The 17,035-nt window shown below is 41.2% G+C and overlaps 1 protein-coding gene across 3 annotated transcripts in view; it reads right to left on the bottom strand.

Annotated features, from left to right (window-relative positions):
* Positions 1 to 17,035, bottom strand: part of DAB2 (DAB adaptor protein 2) — a 52,850-nt gene that overhangs the window by 755 nt on the left and 35,060 nt on the right. The window contains exons 7-15 of one of the 3 annotated variants that reach the window (XM_030882053.3): positions 16,946 to 16,972; positions 16,644 to 16,697; positions 16,197 to 16,259; positions 10,795 to 11,448; positions 9,664 to 9,823; positions 4,372 to 5,004; positions 3,175 to 3,284; positions 2,497 to 2,567; positions 911 to 946 (exon numbers count right to left, since the gene is read on the bottom strand). In XM_030882053.3, the coding sequence (XP_030737913.1) occupies positions 2,502 to 2,567; positions 3,175 to 3,284; positions 4,372 to 5,004; positions 9,664 to 9,823; positions 10,795 to 11,448; positions 16,197 to 16,259; positions 16,644 to 16,697; positions 16,946 to 16,972 (1,767 nt within the window). In that variant the 3' untranslated portion in view covers positions 911 to 946; positions 2,497 to 2,501. Of the gene's footprint in view, positions 1 to 567; positions 947 to 2,496; positions 2,568 to 3,174; positions 3,285 to 4,371; positions 5,005 to 9,663; positions 9,824 to 10,794; positions 11,449 to 16,196; positions 16,260 to 16,643; positions 16,698 to 16,945; positions 16,973 to 17,035 lie in introns of those variants that run through there. The other 2 variants (XM_030882050.3, XM_030882056.3) reach the window with 2 other exon arrangements.

The following is a 17,035-nucleotide window of genomic DNA, read 5'->3' on the forward strand; positions in this document are numbered from 1 at the left end:
CTTTGCTGAGTTGAGTTCAATTTTTCTTCAACATGAACTGCTCTTCCGGAACTTCAGCTCAGGAGGATGGCCTCCTATTCCATAGAAAGGATAAAGGTGGTGCCCATTTGCAATTCTAGTTACTGGGATTAGAGATTACTGAGAAGGCAGAGAGGCTTCAGATCTGTGAATCATTAGATTTTTTTTGCCCCATAAAACTCTGTTGTTTGTGAAAGAGAGGTAATGTTATATAAACCCAGGAGTAAAAATGACTGAAAAGAGAATCAGAGGGAAAAGAAGAGGAGAGATGAAAAATGATTTTCCCTCATTGGCAATAGCTAGCAAGAGATTGGAGAAAGGACAATCCTGCCCTTGAGAGAAGAATAATGTTCAGAAAGAGAAGTTATATCTTTAAAAACGTTCTTAGGTGTGTTCAAAGTCCCCAGAGAGAAACCGAACTTTTACTTTATTTTACTTTAAAAATACTCTGTAAGTGATGGTCTGAAGCAAGGTTTAAGAAGGTGCCTTGTTCTACCACAATCCTTAGGTTTTATGCTCTGAAACAGAACCCCGAAACACTCTGAACCATAAGGATTTTAAAATTTATTCAAAACAGTATGATCTGAGGGGTTGTGGTGGCTGCATCGCCCAGCCAGAGGGTACACAGCACAGTGTTCTAGAAGATTCTAGGGACACAATAAACAAGGGTTCAAGGAGGGAAACTACTTCATTTACATTTAAGCTAGAGAGTTTAGGTTCTTAATTTATTTAAATCCATAGATTCAGTTTAGCTAAACAGAAAGTGGAAGGCATTCTACAAGTGGAAGAGGCAGCAAGAAATAGGGCAACAGATAATACGTCAAAGCTAGAACAAAGGCAGAGGTCAGGACTTGTCTGCTTATTAGCTTTGTCCTTGACTACTAAGGCCAACCTTTTTGTTCCTCTGGACAGTCAGCATGCCAAGTTCCTAGAGAAGTGTGGAGAAGAAAAAACCCATGGTTAGAAATTTTGGATTGACTATCAATGTATTAAATATTAAGTCATTATTTTAAAATGTCAGTCATAGTATCTCCTAGGACCGATTCAAGAGGATTGGATAGAATAGTCGATGTAGAATCTGTAATAAAGTGATTAACACAAGTGCTTAATAATGTTAGCTATTTTCTCCCATGGCAATTGTCCCCCCTACCCCTCAACCTATATATTTAGCAGGTTGACCAAAATTATCCTTCCTTCATGACCTAAAGAAGAAAGGGCCTCCAAAGAGAACTCTATAGTCAATTCAATTTAGCACAAACAATCCTCCTAGATTTTCAGTGCGGTTTGTTCCTTTCTATTGTCCATGTGTGCCTCCCCTGGAGAGGAAGCAATAATGAGTCTCTGTCAAGACTTCTAGCCCTTCAACATCTTCCATATATTACACTGCTTTATTAACATTAGAAACCATCTGGACGCTTGTTAAAATGAAGCTTTTCCTCAGCACCGAGGGGAATTCCTTAGGGCTGGGGCCCGGGAATTTGTCTTTTCAGTAATCTCACTCGGTTCTCTGAAGCTGATTTTACGGAAAAGCACTTTCAGAAATACTGTAATTACAGAAGTGGAGTGAGGGGGGCTAATCCAAATTGCAAATAAACTCAAATCTTATTGTTGATCTCAGATTTAAGATATTTATCTATTTAAAAGAATTCAGTTCTACGTGGGTCAAGACAGTTTGGTAGTCTCACTTGAACGGGGCAAGACTGAAAAAAAAATGGGTTTGGGTTCTTTTCATTCTTCCTGTTGTTCACCCCTTTCAAAATGCAGATAAGTCTCTCCTCCACTAACTTCAACCTTTTAAGATTAAAGTTGCTTCCACTCGCTGTTGAGAAAGAAAAACAGCCCTCCCCCTTTCGCCTTCCCGGGTCTCAGTCTAAGGTGGTTACACACAAGAACTGACCGAGGATGAAACCCACCAGCAGACTCATGTGAGCTCATGCTACTTTTGAAGGAGGTACCGGCAGCTGTCACCACTTTGGGATTTAACATCGCCAGACTAGTTCAGACTAATCTGAGGCCCCTCACAAAGAAATATGTATTGATTTGGGAGGCAGAAGTGTGATCATGATCTGTTTGGCTGACCTGTTTGGTGGCTTCAGAAGGTCCCCAGATTTTGAAGCTTCTATAGAAAACTGAGTAATTACTAGGAAGCTTTGCAATCACTTCAATGTGAAGGTCAAAAATCTAGAAGGCTATGTGTTATATTGAGCTTTACTCCCATACAGAAGTGAAATATCAAAAACACAGGATGACAGAAATCCACATCCATATGCGTATAGTACTGTTTTTTATATGTATGAGAACTCTATTCACAGATGTCCAGCCTATTCATTACTAAACTAGTTAAGTATAGTGTTCCATATCTTTTACTTCTCCATTACAGAGATTTAACTTCTTTCCGATTCTAAAATTAAAATTTCACCCTTACCCCCATGCCACCCTTTTTCACCAAACCTAAGCTTAGGAGGATCTTCTACTTACAGAAGTTAGGCAAAAGGATTTCCAAATGGATCCCTATATACATCAGAAGATGTGGATTGAGGAGAAGCCATCTACGGAGATAAAACCATCTAGTCAATAACCATAATTACAATTGTAAGAAAACAACTATAATTAAGACTTCTCAGATCCCTTTAAAAAAAATCACTTAGGTCACAGACTAATCAGATATTGTATGTGGGTCTATGATGACTTGTGTTTGCCTGCCTGTGATGTGTGTATGTGTGTGTGTGTGTGTGTGTGTGTGTGTGTATTATTTACATCAAAACCAAGTTTCAGAATTATGTTTGCCTCCCAATGCAAAATATTATTTTTATGAGCTAAGTAATTATGGGTGGGAAATTAGGAACTTAAATCTTTGAAAAAATTTTAAAGATACTATTTTGGCTCAATTTTCTTTCAAAGTGCTTTCCTGAGCTAGGTTAAGTGAGATACAAAGGATTTTTCTATATGTTATTTGTTTCTCAAGTTCAGGAGAGTAGTTCCTGCAAAAATAATCTTTCCCCAGTTTGAGTTGAGGTTTACACTGCGATGGTCCTCAATGATCAATCGTATTCAAATGTCCTTTACTGTCAAAGATACAAGTAACGTTAATTCAGGAGGTGGTAACTCTATGTGGCGTGTACTTTGGAACATCATCTTCTAATAGTTGATACTTACAGACGCTGGTGATGAACGGAAAGAATCTTTAGAGAAGGGGTTCTCAAATGCATTGTCAGCAGATTTGGAAACTGGCAGGGCACCTTGTCTGGGAGCTGGCTTTGGTAGTTCTAGAAGGTGAAAAAGTAGTCAGTAGACAAGCTTTCCCCAAATACATGCACAAGTTCTCCAGTCAGGCTTATCTTAGAAATTAAGTTCCATACTTGCTCCGAACGCGCAGGCTCAGGGGCCATGGCTCACGGGCCCAGCCGCTCCGCGGCATGCGGGATCTTCCCGGACCGGGGGCACGAACCCGTGTCCCCTGCATGGGCAGGCGGACTCTCAACCACTGAGCCACCAGGGAAGTCCTAAGTTCCATACTTTTGAAATTGACATCAATGGAACAAAAATCACCACCAAATACCAAGACTCCCAGTGATTATTACAGGCAAATTCATCCCTTCTTGGAAGATGAAGCCATGCATATTTGCTTGAAGTGGAAGAGATTCAGAATTCCCTCACTTATAAGTACCTACATGGGGCTTCCCTGGTGGCGCAGTGGTTGAGAGTCCGCCTGCCGATGCAGGGGACAGGGGTTCGTGCCCCGGTCCGGGAGGATCCCGCATGCCGCGGAGCGGCTGGGCCCGTGAGCCATGGCCGCTGCGCCTGCGCGTCCGGTGCCTGTGCTCTGCAACGGGAAAGGCCACAACAGTGGGAGGCCCGCCTACATGGCAAACCTTCACCAAGCCTTGAGGCCAACACAGAAGTAAAAGCTCCGAGAGATTAAATCACTAATACAGTACAGCGAGCATTCGAATACTGGCTGCATTTTGAAGCGCTTTCGTTCTACCACACCTTTTTAACTTTCCTCATTAGATGGGTAGTGCAGTCCATACATACCTACTCATGAAAAAATGAGTCCTTATCACACATACAGCCTCCAGGTGCCATGACCCATTGAATTTCAATAGCTCCTGGCAGCCCTTTTAAGAATTGTCACAAGAGGGCAGCATTGGGCCAGCCCTTCGAAACAGCTAACTAAGGTAAAGTTAACTCCGTAAGGTAAATGGTTAAGTTGTCTCCATAACCCCTGCTAGGCAAAAAAAGCAAGAGTAAAGCTATTGGTGGGTCGGGAGAGGGTTCTTCTGAGGGACTCTGTGGGCCCATATGGCAGTGGAATACTTGTTGGTACAGCTGACAGAGAAGTAGGTAGCTTACCATTGATTTTTCTCAACAGTTGATTAGCGTCAAAGTCATCATGGTCTGCATTCTCCTGAGGAATGCCAACTTTGTTGTTGAAGTAGTTGGAGAAGGCACTTGAAGTCCCAGCGGAATTCTGCTCTCCTTTCCTTGCTGGCAGAGTAGGCGGCTGCCGCAGTTGGAAGTCCTTAAACATTTCTTTCACTTCCTTCACTTCTTTGTCCCCAAGTGGGTCCAAGGCAACAAAGGCATCGCTGGAGACGTCCTTCGGAGGACCAGTTCTGGGAGGTGGCTGAGGAGGAGTGACCAGGAGAGAGGAGAGCATAGAAGGGGGCTGGGCTGACACAGTAGGAGCTGGAAAAACATTGCTCTGAAAAGGATTCCCCAGCGGGCTGGTTGATGACCAAGTATTGGGTGTCACGGATGCTGACGGGCCCCAGACTACAGGGGCTGGAGGTGAAGCTGAGGCTGCAAAGGATGAAGGCTGGTTCCAACCTGGAACAGCTGGGCTTGTGGTAAAGACGATTGGCTGACTGAATCCTGAAGGCTGACCAGCCATCATAGTGCCCGGGACCATTGTAGTGGATTGACTAAAGACTAAGGGCGCTGGGTTCCACGGTCCTGTCTGAGCAGATATAACTGGCACACCACCTGAAGGAGGGAAATGGGATAAAGGACTTATCAGGAAACTAGCCTGAAGAGGATCCTTGAGTTTCAGAGAGTCAACTCTCCGGAGAGCATTTTTAGAGAGCATCTACATGCCAAACCTTTATTAAGCCTTGAGGCTGACATGGCTTTTATTAGATTATTTCACTCCAAAGACGAAGGAGCTGTAGCAAGCATTTAAATGCTGGTTGCATTTCGAAGCCCTTTCTTTCTTCCACACCTTTTTCACTTTCCTCATTAGATAGATAATACAGTCCATAAGTACCCAGTCATAAAAAAGAAAATGAGCCCTTCTCGTACGTTCACTGATGTCATTCAAACAGCTAGAACAGAGCCTGTCAATACCGTGAACCTACGTGTTGAGTAAATACATTTACATATAGAAACCATGCTTGTTCTGAAGTAAATTAATATAATCCATCAGGGCTTCCCTAGTGGCGCAGTGGTTGAAAGTCCGCCTGCCGATGCAGGGAACACGGGTTCGTGTCCCGGTCCGGGAAGATCCCACACGCCGCAGAGCGGCTGGGCCTGTGAGCCATGGCCGCTGAGCCTGCGCGTCCAGAGCCTGTGCTCCACCACGGGAGAGGCCACAACATTATTTTTTCCGCGTACCGAAAAAAAATATATATATAATCCATCAGACACTCTTGAGAAACTGATTTAATGTTTTCATTGGGCAACTGGCTCATGTCTGAGGTCTTATGGAGACTAGCTATCAGGCATGTGCATTAGGCTTTAACATGTTTACATCCCGAAGAAACCATTTCAAAGCTTCCTTGCTTTTAAATGCTGCCAAGGTGGACACAGCTACATAAAAGGATGATAAAATTTGGTTGATGCCAAGATAGCTTTAGACTTTTATATACAAAAATGGAGAAAAGGCTAGTTTTCCTAGGAGAGCTGTTTCAAATAAAAGTGCTTCCTGCCATGTGTCACTCACTAAACTTTGCCAGAAGTTAGAACACAGTATTTAAAAGAGGAAGAGGAAGAGAGGGAGACGAGATAAAGTGAAGCAAAAACACAAACAAAAAAAAACAACTCTTGCAATGTAACTAACTGCCCGTCTGCAGGCATTGCTCTTTGTGGGGAAACGGCTCTATCACCTGCACCCTTGCCATTGTTGATCTGTAATTCATTAAATCACTAAAATCTAGGTCTCGCCAGTGTGCGCCCTCCTCTTCTTGAGAAGCTCATTCCCTGCATCTTGTTCTAATACGTAGCACATTTTCTCTTCGGCCTCTTCCCAAGTGTATTAATGACCCAGTTAAACTGTCGTCACTAACAGAAAACCTAAATTCAGCCTCATGCCCATTCACAAACGACACTCTGCTCTCAAAACCTACTTGCTTTGAGCTTTGGAGCAGAGCATTCTTGAGTTATGAAAGTTTTCTAACCAAAGTAGGAGAAGGCCTTCAAACCTGGGTTAGGAATGTTTTTGTTTCCAGAGTGAGAAATATTTTTAAAACAACGTTCAGGGGCTGATATGGTAAGATGTTGTATCTTGAATTTTCTTGGGACTGGAGCCTGGTGTTACTTGACTCAACCGTCATCAGGAACAACAGCCATCTGGCCGTGAACACAAGGTGTGCTCACGAAGGCTGCTGGGTTTCAGAGGTGGGTCATCTTACTAAATCCACATGCTTATTTTTGGGGTGAGGAAACTGGGCACAAGAATATTATTACAATTGAGAGGGTCACAGTCTGTGAAAGAGACTAAAACTCAGGCATACCACCTCCAAAGCCAGCACCCTATCCTCCTGTTCTGTCTCCTTGGCATCAAGGAACAGAACTATATTTTTTATTAGCATGTTAATCCAAATACTTATTTGACATATACCGAAATGAGACTTCATGTACACTCAAGAGTATACATACAGGCAGACCTCAGAGATATTGCAGGTTTGGTTCCAGACCACTGCCATAAAAGGAATATGGCAATAAAGTGAGTCACACAAATTTTTTGGTTTCCCAGCCCATATAAAAGTTACGTTTACACTATACTGTAGTCTAGTAAATGTACAATAGCATTATGTCTAAAAAACAACGTACATACCTTAATTTAAAAACACTTTACTGTTAAAAAATGCTAACCGTCACCTGAGCCTTCAGCAAGTCATAATCTTTTTGCAATAGTAACATCAAAGATCATCGATCACAGATCACCATAGCAATATAATAATAGTAAAAATGTTTGAAATATTGCAGGAATTACCAAAATGTGATACAGAGACACGACGTGAACAAATGCTGTTGGAGAAATGGCGCTGATAGACTTGCTCGACTCAAGGTTGCCACAGACCATCAATTTGTAAAAAACTCAATATCTCCAAGGTACAATAAAATGAAGGGCAATAAAACGAGGTATGCCTGTATTCCTTTCACAACCAATCAAGGGAACAGTTCTCTTAGATCCTATAATACAGGCTTCTAGAAGTGGCTTGAGTTTGAACAAAGTTATTTCTGGCATTTTAAAACAAATTACTTACATTTTATTAACTGAAGCTAGAGTCACTCACTAATAATTTACACCAATTGGATGTGCAAAAATTGGATAGAATTTTACCATCTTTCATGTTGGATGACTTGCCTTCCCTTAGGAAAATGTGTGGCTTTAGTCCTAGATGGTATTAGTGGGAGTGGTGGTAAAAGAGAAAAATACATTTGAGAGGAATTAAAGGCTTTCCCAGTGTATACTTAGGCCAGCCTTCATTCCCGTCTACCAGATCCCATGCATCACGTTTCCAAGGTATTTAAGGCCCTGCTGGAGAAAGGTAAGGAAAAAGAAAGTGTGGGTATAAAAAGTTAGTTTTATTAACCTTTAGATGCTAGATTAAAGCGCAGGGCAGCTAGTCAAAGCCAAAGGCTCAGCTTTCTACAATGCCCTTTCCCCACCCCCAGTTCTCCAGAGGAAACGGTCCCCCAGCTGGGTCCAGCGGAAGCCAGACCTACAACCTTCCATGGCTTGGCGGAGGGTCCCTGCTAGTGGACAGGGGCTATACTGTAGGGCTCAGTTTGAGTCCCATGTCCAAACTGGGAAGAATCATCAGTATTCTGCAGTTGTATACCCCAAGGCCTCAACAGGGGCACCTAGCCAGAAAGCTTCACTTCATCTGAATAAATTAACAATTATAGGGTCCAGCTGTATTTTCAGGCTGACTTGTTAAATATCGGCTGTAAAAATGCTTCGGGGCATTGATATGAAACTACAAAGCTCTGCGATGTGACCTAGCCGCAGGCACTGCATACAAGCTCTCTCTCCTTCTGCAGGGAAAGCACCAACCAGCTCCACTTGAGGGTGGAGGAGAAAGGGATGCAGAAAGGGGAAGACCCCAAGAGATATGAAGTGCTTGGGGAGAGTCTCCTGATGGTGTCAACGCCAAGCAGAGACCTGGAACACGTGGGCTTCTCACACCTGCAGGGATTTCAGCCACTCAGCAGGTGGGAACCAACCCTCCTGTTGCTACCACGCTCCAGATAGGATGGAGCGGATTTAAGATGACAGAACCAAAATATTTTCCTTTGGCGGAAAACAGCAGGAAAAAAAAGAGTCCTGATGATTGACTCAGCAGGAGGCAGAGAAAGCCAAGATCCCTGGTCAGATTTTACAAAATAGGGGAGAGTCTCTCTTCACCCATAGCCCCCCCCCCAGCCCCCTCCCAAGACAGAGTCTATTTGGAGCTTGTAGAGGAGATAAGAAGTAGAAAAACAAAGAGAAGCCCCAGCAGGAGAGCAAAGACCATTGTCGGGGGTTTCTGAAGACTGTTCCATGGAGGCAGGAAAGAACTGGAGGCTTCAGGCAACGAGTAGCAGGGCCAGCCCTCGGCCGAGTGGCCTTCCCCAACGTCCTGCCACAGAGTGGCCCAGTGGCTTGCAGAGCTGGTGACACATTTTTGAATGACAGCAGCATCACCTCTCAGGTATCTGATAAAATTCCATCTCTTCCCTTATTTCTGTGTTCTCTTCAACTTCAGACTTCTATACTGTGGACTTACTAACTCTACTAAGACACCCATCTAGCCAAAATACCAGCAAGGAGCTGCTAAGGCTGAACTATTCAGAGAATGATCAAGATATATGCCTGTCTCACACCCACCATATGCCTAGAAACAGAGCTGGGCTCAGAACCCGGCACTTTCATTCAATTCCTCACACTTGCTTCAGATTTAACTTATAGCCCTCTTGGGGTGTATATCCCTTCCTTTAACCAAGAGGTTAAATAGGGGATAGCGCTTCAATTTAGTAATGGCAAATTGCATGGAAGACATGCATGTTGCTACTTCTTCAAATAGAGATGATAGACAAGGCTCTCTCATCTCAACCCTGTTTCTCCAATGAAGCTGGTCTGGGCTTCAGAATCCCTTCCTACTGTCTTCAGTAAGCCATGACCGGTTGGTTCAGGTAAGTGCGATACTAAAAATGGATTTCTTCTCACATGCCAATTCAAGGAGTCAAATTCCAGTTACAGGTCAAGAGTACCTAATAGGGGTGGGTTGTAGAGAAGTAAAAGTGGGAGAAAGGCTCCCTAGGATGCTCAAATCTTATGCCCCAGGAACCCCCATGGATATGAAGTGCTCCCTCCTATGAATTACCATCTTAGGAGTGAAAGTAACAGAGCCAAACCTAACTCCATCTCTACACACCTACCTAGACCCCCAAGGGGCCCTACTGGGGCAGCAGCACTTGTTTTGAAGAGGTCCAGGGGCTTGGTCTGTATGGTTGCAGGTTGTCCTGGAGATGTCTGGCCTGGAGGTTCTGAGACGAGAGGAGCAAAGATGTCTGATGCAAGTAAGTCTTTTGCTGGAGACTGACAGGGCAGAGAGGGACACAGAGCAGTTACTCAGGAACAGTGAAATCCAGCTCTATTCTGTTTCCTACTCTGTACCTCGAATTTGCGAACACAAAAAGAGAAACTTTTCCCCATTATTGATAAATTATTATAACAAACTCCAAAAGACAAAAAAAAAAAAAGACACGGATCCTGGCAATGGACAGAATATTGGGTCCTGGTGACTGACGCAATGGAGGACCTACAAAGTGAAATCTACTTTGCTCATTTACACATTTGATTCTGTCTGGTCTCCTTATCAGCTAAAAGCTTGAAGCTGGGAGAGAAAGGGCAACTGTAAGTTAGTAGCCTAAATATTCTGATCCTTCTTCTGGATTTAAATCATTCTGCATAAAGATGATACAGTAGTTTAATCATTAGGCCAGCATATTCCAATGCGATTTTTAAAATGAAACTTATATAAACCCCATTTTAAATTGCTTTTGAAGGAAGTGGTAATAGTAAATATATAAGTTTCTTTTAAGACAATGGATTGTTCAGTCATTAATCAGAGGAGAAAAACTCGAGAATTTTAGACCACCACCTTGGACACGAATGCCATATGCCGGGGTGTGTGGAGGCGTGTGTTAGTACGGGGAAGGTACAAAGGGAATCACAGGAACCCTTCCCCTCCCCTCCCAGAACATGATGATCAAACTTACCGGAGGTACAGAAGCATAGCAGCATTAAAAACGGAAAAACTTGTGTTTAGTTAATAATATGTGACGACATGCAAACAGAAAGCAGGGTGTGACAAACACTGCCGAGTGAGAAGCTTAAAAAGGGTGACAGTTAGAGGAAAGTATTCCTGGAGAACGATGCGCCTTATCCCACCTCCTATGTTACAGCCACACAGGAAACTACAATAGCAGCAGGAAAGAGAGCTTGCATCACACCACCCTTTGGTACCGAACATGCATTCTGCCAATGGATATGTGGAGACAATTCACCTTAGCAGTCCTTCTGCCTCTTCCTGGTTTGGTACTTTGTGGAGGTGGGATAATGGCTATGGAGTCATGTGGTAAGGACTGGACAGAGCTTTCCAAGTCCTGCTTTACGCCATTCGGTACGGGCAGTCCTTTGGGAGGGCTTCCCACAAAAGGGTTCGGGGAGGATTTGATATGGAAGCCGTTCTGTTCTCTTTCAGATACCCCATTGTGAGTTCTCACTGCTGGCTGTGTTTGCGTACTTGATAAGGGCCACAGGCCTGCCTGAGCTTCCTGTTTGCCAGTCCGGTTAGAGATTTGGTCAAACTGCTGACCAAAGTAATCAACATCCCCATTCAGGGGCCCGTTACTCAGAGGGGTAGACGAGCTAGTCAAATTCTCTTTCTTCTGATCTGGAGATTTGAGAGAATCAGACGAAGAGGGTGCCGATTGGTCTGGCTGTGCAAAAGGATCGTCACGGAAAGGATCAGGATTAGGGGTGGGAAAGAAGTTGAGATTGGCAGAAAAGGCATTTTCAGGCAAGAAAGATGCCTGAGGCTTTGGTCGAGGAAGAGAGCAGGAGGCGATGCCATTTGTTAAGAATAGATTTTCTCGTAAAGAATTCTGATTGGTGTCGATTTCAGAGTTTAGATCCACTAACAGGATATCTTTGCTTTCCTATCACATTTGGAAAGAAAAAAAAAAGAAAATGTTAGTCCACGTTGTGACTTCAAATGAGAAAGCTACATAAGATGACTAAGATTATCAAAATTTCCATTCGATTTCAGTCTTACTGGTTGACCATTACCTCCTCCCATCGTGTCCCTGAGTGCACTTACTAGTTGTAGAATAGGTCCTCCCTGCCCCTCCCAGGCCCTTTTAAGTCTCAACTTCATTGGCCCTTCATTCAGTGAAATCTTACTGTTGTTTACTTCACATGTCTCCCCTCACCCTTTCAGACTGGCTGAGTTCATAATCATCATTGTTTCAATTCATGCCTTTGACAGTCTTAAAGGGAATTGATTTCGAGTCACTCTAAGTGACTATCTAAGCATATTGAGCTTGAAGGAAATGGCCTAGCCCCTCTTCCTACATGATGTACATTCCTATTGTACCCCCAGAGTCACCTAATATCACCTCTCTAAATGAGTGAATTCATTGCCTAATATAGTCATATCTTATCATTCTAGTTATAATAAAGTTTAAGGTCAAATATATTTCCCTACAATTGGTCTTTCCTCTAGGGGGGCAAAGAAGATTTTCCCCTCACATCACAGCCTGCCAGGTATGCCTCTTTAAATACTTAAGGATCTTTTTAAAAGTGTAGCCAAGTTGGATCTCTCATTCTCATCATCCTAGTCTCTCCTCTGGACGTACTCTTTTGTCTATGTCCTTCTAAGAACATGATACTCAAAATACTGATATAATCTAACATAATATATCACATTAACCTCTCATAGTTGTACCTTTTTTCATAATATAGTTTAGTGTTGCCTGTGTCATGACAGGAGTCTCCTCTACTTAGTGGATAAATTCAACTAATGTTGAAGTCACCTTTAATTTATGTATAATCTAATCTTTAATTTATGTATAAGGTGGAGATATGGGTGTAAGAGTTAATTTGAAAGACATACTAAATGAATAACTCTACAAATTCTATTCCTTCCCTATCATTTTTCAGTTATGTTAATTATTTGGATTCTCAATTGTCAGATATGACATTCTTCTCAGCATAAAAGCAGCAAATTTGATAAATCTGACATGTCTTTATTCAGGGCAATGACACAACTAATTAGGATTCACCCTGGGATATAGCTATCATACTGACAGACCTTCCTTCTGATTGACTTTGATCAATTAAATACTTAACTATGCTAGCCACAGAAGAATATAAACAATAAAAACTGTCGAGCTGAAATGGAAGTTAGTTTTCTAGTATTATCCTGGGAAGATTATTAAATATTTTGGTCATTGGGACAATGATCAAGATGATCTCAAGGGAATATAAAATTCTCAAACTAGTAAATAAAAAGGGAGACTGAACAGGTCTCCTCAGCTTTAAGAGAAAAGAACAAAATTTTTAAAAGTTTAGGTCCTAAATCAGACCTAATTGGTATTCTATATTTTGGCTTCCTTCACTGTTAGGTATAAAGGCACAATTTTTAAAAGCCAGCTTTTCTCTTTATAACCAGAAGAACTTGTCAGAAGAGAGAACTTGTAATTAAAAAACAAAACAAAACAAAACAAAAAACTTAAAAAAAAAATCAAAGAAATTGATTGGAAGGCTTCTTAATGCAGGGGTCTTTAACAATCAAAAGGTAGGACAAAATGTATTACGAAAGCTTGTGATTGTAATATTTATTCATTTATTATGAGCCACCTCTGGGTTAGAACAGTTGGGTGTTCACAGCTGGTAGAGTTCTCCTTCATTTACTTCAGAAGAAGTCCTTAGGACACCAAACAGGAACCACAATGTTAGACTTCTGAATAGTCACCCTATAAGTAAAATGTATAAGGCTCTCCTCAGGTTGAGGTCGTTGTTAATCCAAGATTAAGAGTCTGATTCATAGACTACAACTGAAAGATGTAAGACTTCTCGTCCACCCCCTTGGTCAGCATTTCTTTAATTCTCTGCTGTACTGTAAACACTGCATCCACTTGGCCGTCATGTAAGCACCTGAGAGACAAGAACTGAGCATGAAATATAGTCCCTGCTGTTAAGGGGCTCCAGTAAGAGGGTCAAGCAGGCAACCAAGAAGGTGTGTCTGCACAGACAAGGTTTAAAATACTAAGTTCTAGACTAGCTCTTCTGCAGGTAGCTCATCTTGCCTAATCATTCCAGCCTACCAAATCCTGGACCTCCTTACTCAAAGCCTTCAGTGACTTCCTGCTACTCCCCAGTATTAAAATAATCTCCATTAGCCAGACTTTCAAAATGACCCACCAGGAGACCTCGTTTACTTTTAGCCTAACTACTACTCTACTTTCCTACATACTTCAAAGACCCAACTCAAGTTCAGGTTCTTTACAAAGCTTTTTCCCATTGATCCTTCTATTTCAGCTTCACCTGTGCCCACCCATGGCATCTTACGTATATATGACACTGTGCTTTGTGCCCTGATACCCATCCCCATACCAGATTTAATGGGGAAACCACACTTTATGTTCTTTTCATAATAACTATGCTTTCAAACGGTCAAGTTTTTAAAGTTAGAGATCATGTCTTTTTGGTCTTTTTTTCTTTCCTTTTTTTTTTTTGAGATACAGTATGGAAGAATATTGTTCAAGTGGTTTGGTGAAAAAAATTACATTCTAAGGTATGTTACTTAGTTTGCAACATGAGCTTTACTTGAAATGCAGAAAACTATTTTGTATAAATGTTGGGGGAAGGGTAGCTGGGTTAGGGAACCACTAACAAGGTCTAGCTAATTTAGATTTCTGCCTTTCTTCATCTCTTCCAGAGCAACTGATGTGAGATTTCAAAATTTTTAAACATGCTGGTTTTATCAAGTAGAGATAAATCTATTTCATGACCTATGAATATGGAGTCAGTATGTAAGAACACACTGGCAAAGTCTAGCACATAATTAGCGCCATTAGCATTCTTTTACTTATCAGATACCATCACTTTGATGGTATTTATCATTTTAATTTATTGTTAGTTTAGCTAAAACTTGCCTTTTATTTCAACAAGCCAAAAATTCTTAGAATGCGTAAGGTCTCATAATAATGAGACTCAAGATTACTCGTGTTGTTTTTCATTTCCTTTTTTAGAACTTTCTAGAAGTCTACAGAAGCAGATTAAACAGTCAGTGCCTCCTTGCCTATCCCACTGGAATTCTACATCATAGCTTGAGTGTTTTGATCTCTTTTAATATACTACTGGTTTCAATGTCAGTAATACTTGGAATGAAGGTCATTCAGATGTCAATTTAATTTGGGAAGGGAGCTACTCACGGAGGAGGGGCAAAGTTGCCTAGGAATCAAAAAACCTCAGATCTACGATGGACCTGTCAGGATTATCAAATCTGGTATTTCAAAAAGTTTATCCTTACAATGGTAACAAATGTTACGAAAAACATTTTATGTTTTACAGACAAACATAAGGTTTTACAAAAAGTTTTACAGACAAACGAGTTAGGACTCACTACTTGAAAGAACATTAAATGGGCTTCTCTAATGCGGGCTTTTTAGGATCTCTAAGCGCTATATTATGCATTGTGATTCTCATAAAAGGAGGGGTAGAGAAGAGGGTCTCCAGTCCCTGCTCCTACCCGTCTCACTGGGCCTGGGCATTTGTGTGAAATCGCATAGGCATGCCATTCTCTGCAGTACTCCAGCAAGTGAGACTTTTAGTCCTCAATCTGCTGCTGCTTTAATTCCTATGACCCTCTTGGTCACAGAGGCTTGCTTGATAATTCCCTGATATAAGTGACCCCTAGATAAACATTCTCCCCAACGTTCTAGACTGATACCCTTTTTGTCTAGTTATTGCCTTCTCATCTTTTATGTTCAAGTCCAGAAACTCACTTACTCAGAGGCATTACCTGAACCTCTAAACTGGATAAATACCTTGTAAGTAACATCAACTGTTAGGCTTTGTGATAAGTTTTAATGTTGGTCTCCCTGCTAGACAGTAAACTCCATGATGTCACTGACATTGTGCCCTGCAAACAGCAGGTACTCAAGAAACTGTTAAATAAATAAAATAAGTTGTAAGAAGTCATTCAAAATTACAGGCAATTTCACTTGAGGACTGTTTTGGAAGGTCTGAGACTTAGGCTTAAGCCTTGAAACTGGACCTCTGCTTGGGTAAATGAGAGTTTTTTTGAATCACCACTTCCTTATTTGGAAAGAAAACTACTGCTCCATTCTCACAGAGTTGTTACAGATCAATAATAATAAGACTTGATATACTACAATATCCTGTAAAGGATGAGCAACTTTTTTAACAAAGACAAGCTTTGGTTAAATATAACTGAGCCTCTTGTTTTAAGTCTTATTTTACACCAAGCTTATGCTGCTAAATCACAACAGAAAGAATAGAAAAAAAAAAAAAAAAATGAAGAGACCAGGAGTCTATACAATTAGTCATCTAACAAACACGTTTCCTTCAAGTAGGCTTACACCAAGGACTAATATTCAGCTCCTCCTCTGATCCTAAGTAATACCCAGATGGACTACATTGCCTGACCTATTGCTCAGATTTAACTTCTAAGCAATATTAATGTATCTGAAGTAGTGCTGATAGGCTCCCGTGGTGACTTAAGATGCAAATTTGTTCTAGTAGCCATTTACACTTTATGCAGAAAAATCAGCAGTCACCTTCCAAGTTTCAATGAGATGCTCAAGATTTCTGGTTAATTGCCAGTTTGAGTTATAGATGTCATTTCCATTACATTGCAAATTTAAAAACAGACACTTACTGTTGGACTACTTAGGTCAGGAGGTGTAGACATGTCCCCAAACAAATCCATCTGGTCAACACCCTTAAAAAAGTATTTTGATTAGATTCAGATGTGTCTATTAAAAAAGATGATTTTGTATATTGTTGTAATTGTTTCCTAAACTAAAGTTTAGGAAAATAGTTGTCACAACTGGATTTTCACTTAACTAATACAGATTTGATATTAGGTTGTTTAGGTCAGGAAGTGTAGACAAGTCCCCAAACAAATCCACCTGATGTACACTTTTAAAGAAGTATTTGGATTAGATTCAGAAGTGTTTACTAAAAAGATCACTTTGTATATTGACATAAATGTTATACTAACAGTTAGGGAAAGAGTTGTCGCAACTGGATTTTATTAACAACATCTTTAGGAAGCAAATCCCGTGTTCAGGTAAGTAAGAATCATAAAAAATCACATACGTACCAATTTCAGTTTGCAAGCTTGGTCATCAAGATTCATTAGGGCCTCACTCCCATTCTGAAAAGATGGCAAATATTAAAGGTTTAGTTGGTGAGTTTTCCCTACACAGTTTAATTTCCTAGTGTATTGGCTTGCTAAGAAGTTTAGATTTTGGCACTAGTCATTCAACTGTACATCTTCTATGACCAGAAGGGTCATGAACACATAGTAATAAAACTAGGAGGGAAGGCTGCTTGGGCAGGTGGCAAACAAGGGCTTATACACATCACACGTGCAATTCACGAGAAGTAAAGATGTGGTTTTACCTCTACTGCTTTGCTGGCTTCTTCCATCTAAAAAGAAAGACACAAATTCAGTGATCTTAGTAAATTATAGTTAAAGAGAATTAGATAAAG

Source organism: Globicephala melas, chromosome 3 (assembly GCF_963455315.2).
Source record: "Globicephala melas chromosome 3, mGloMel1.2, whole genome shotgun sequence".
Taxonomy (NCBI): Eukaryota; Metazoa; Chordata; class Mammalia; order Artiodactyla; family Delphinidae; genus Globicephala; species Globicephala melas.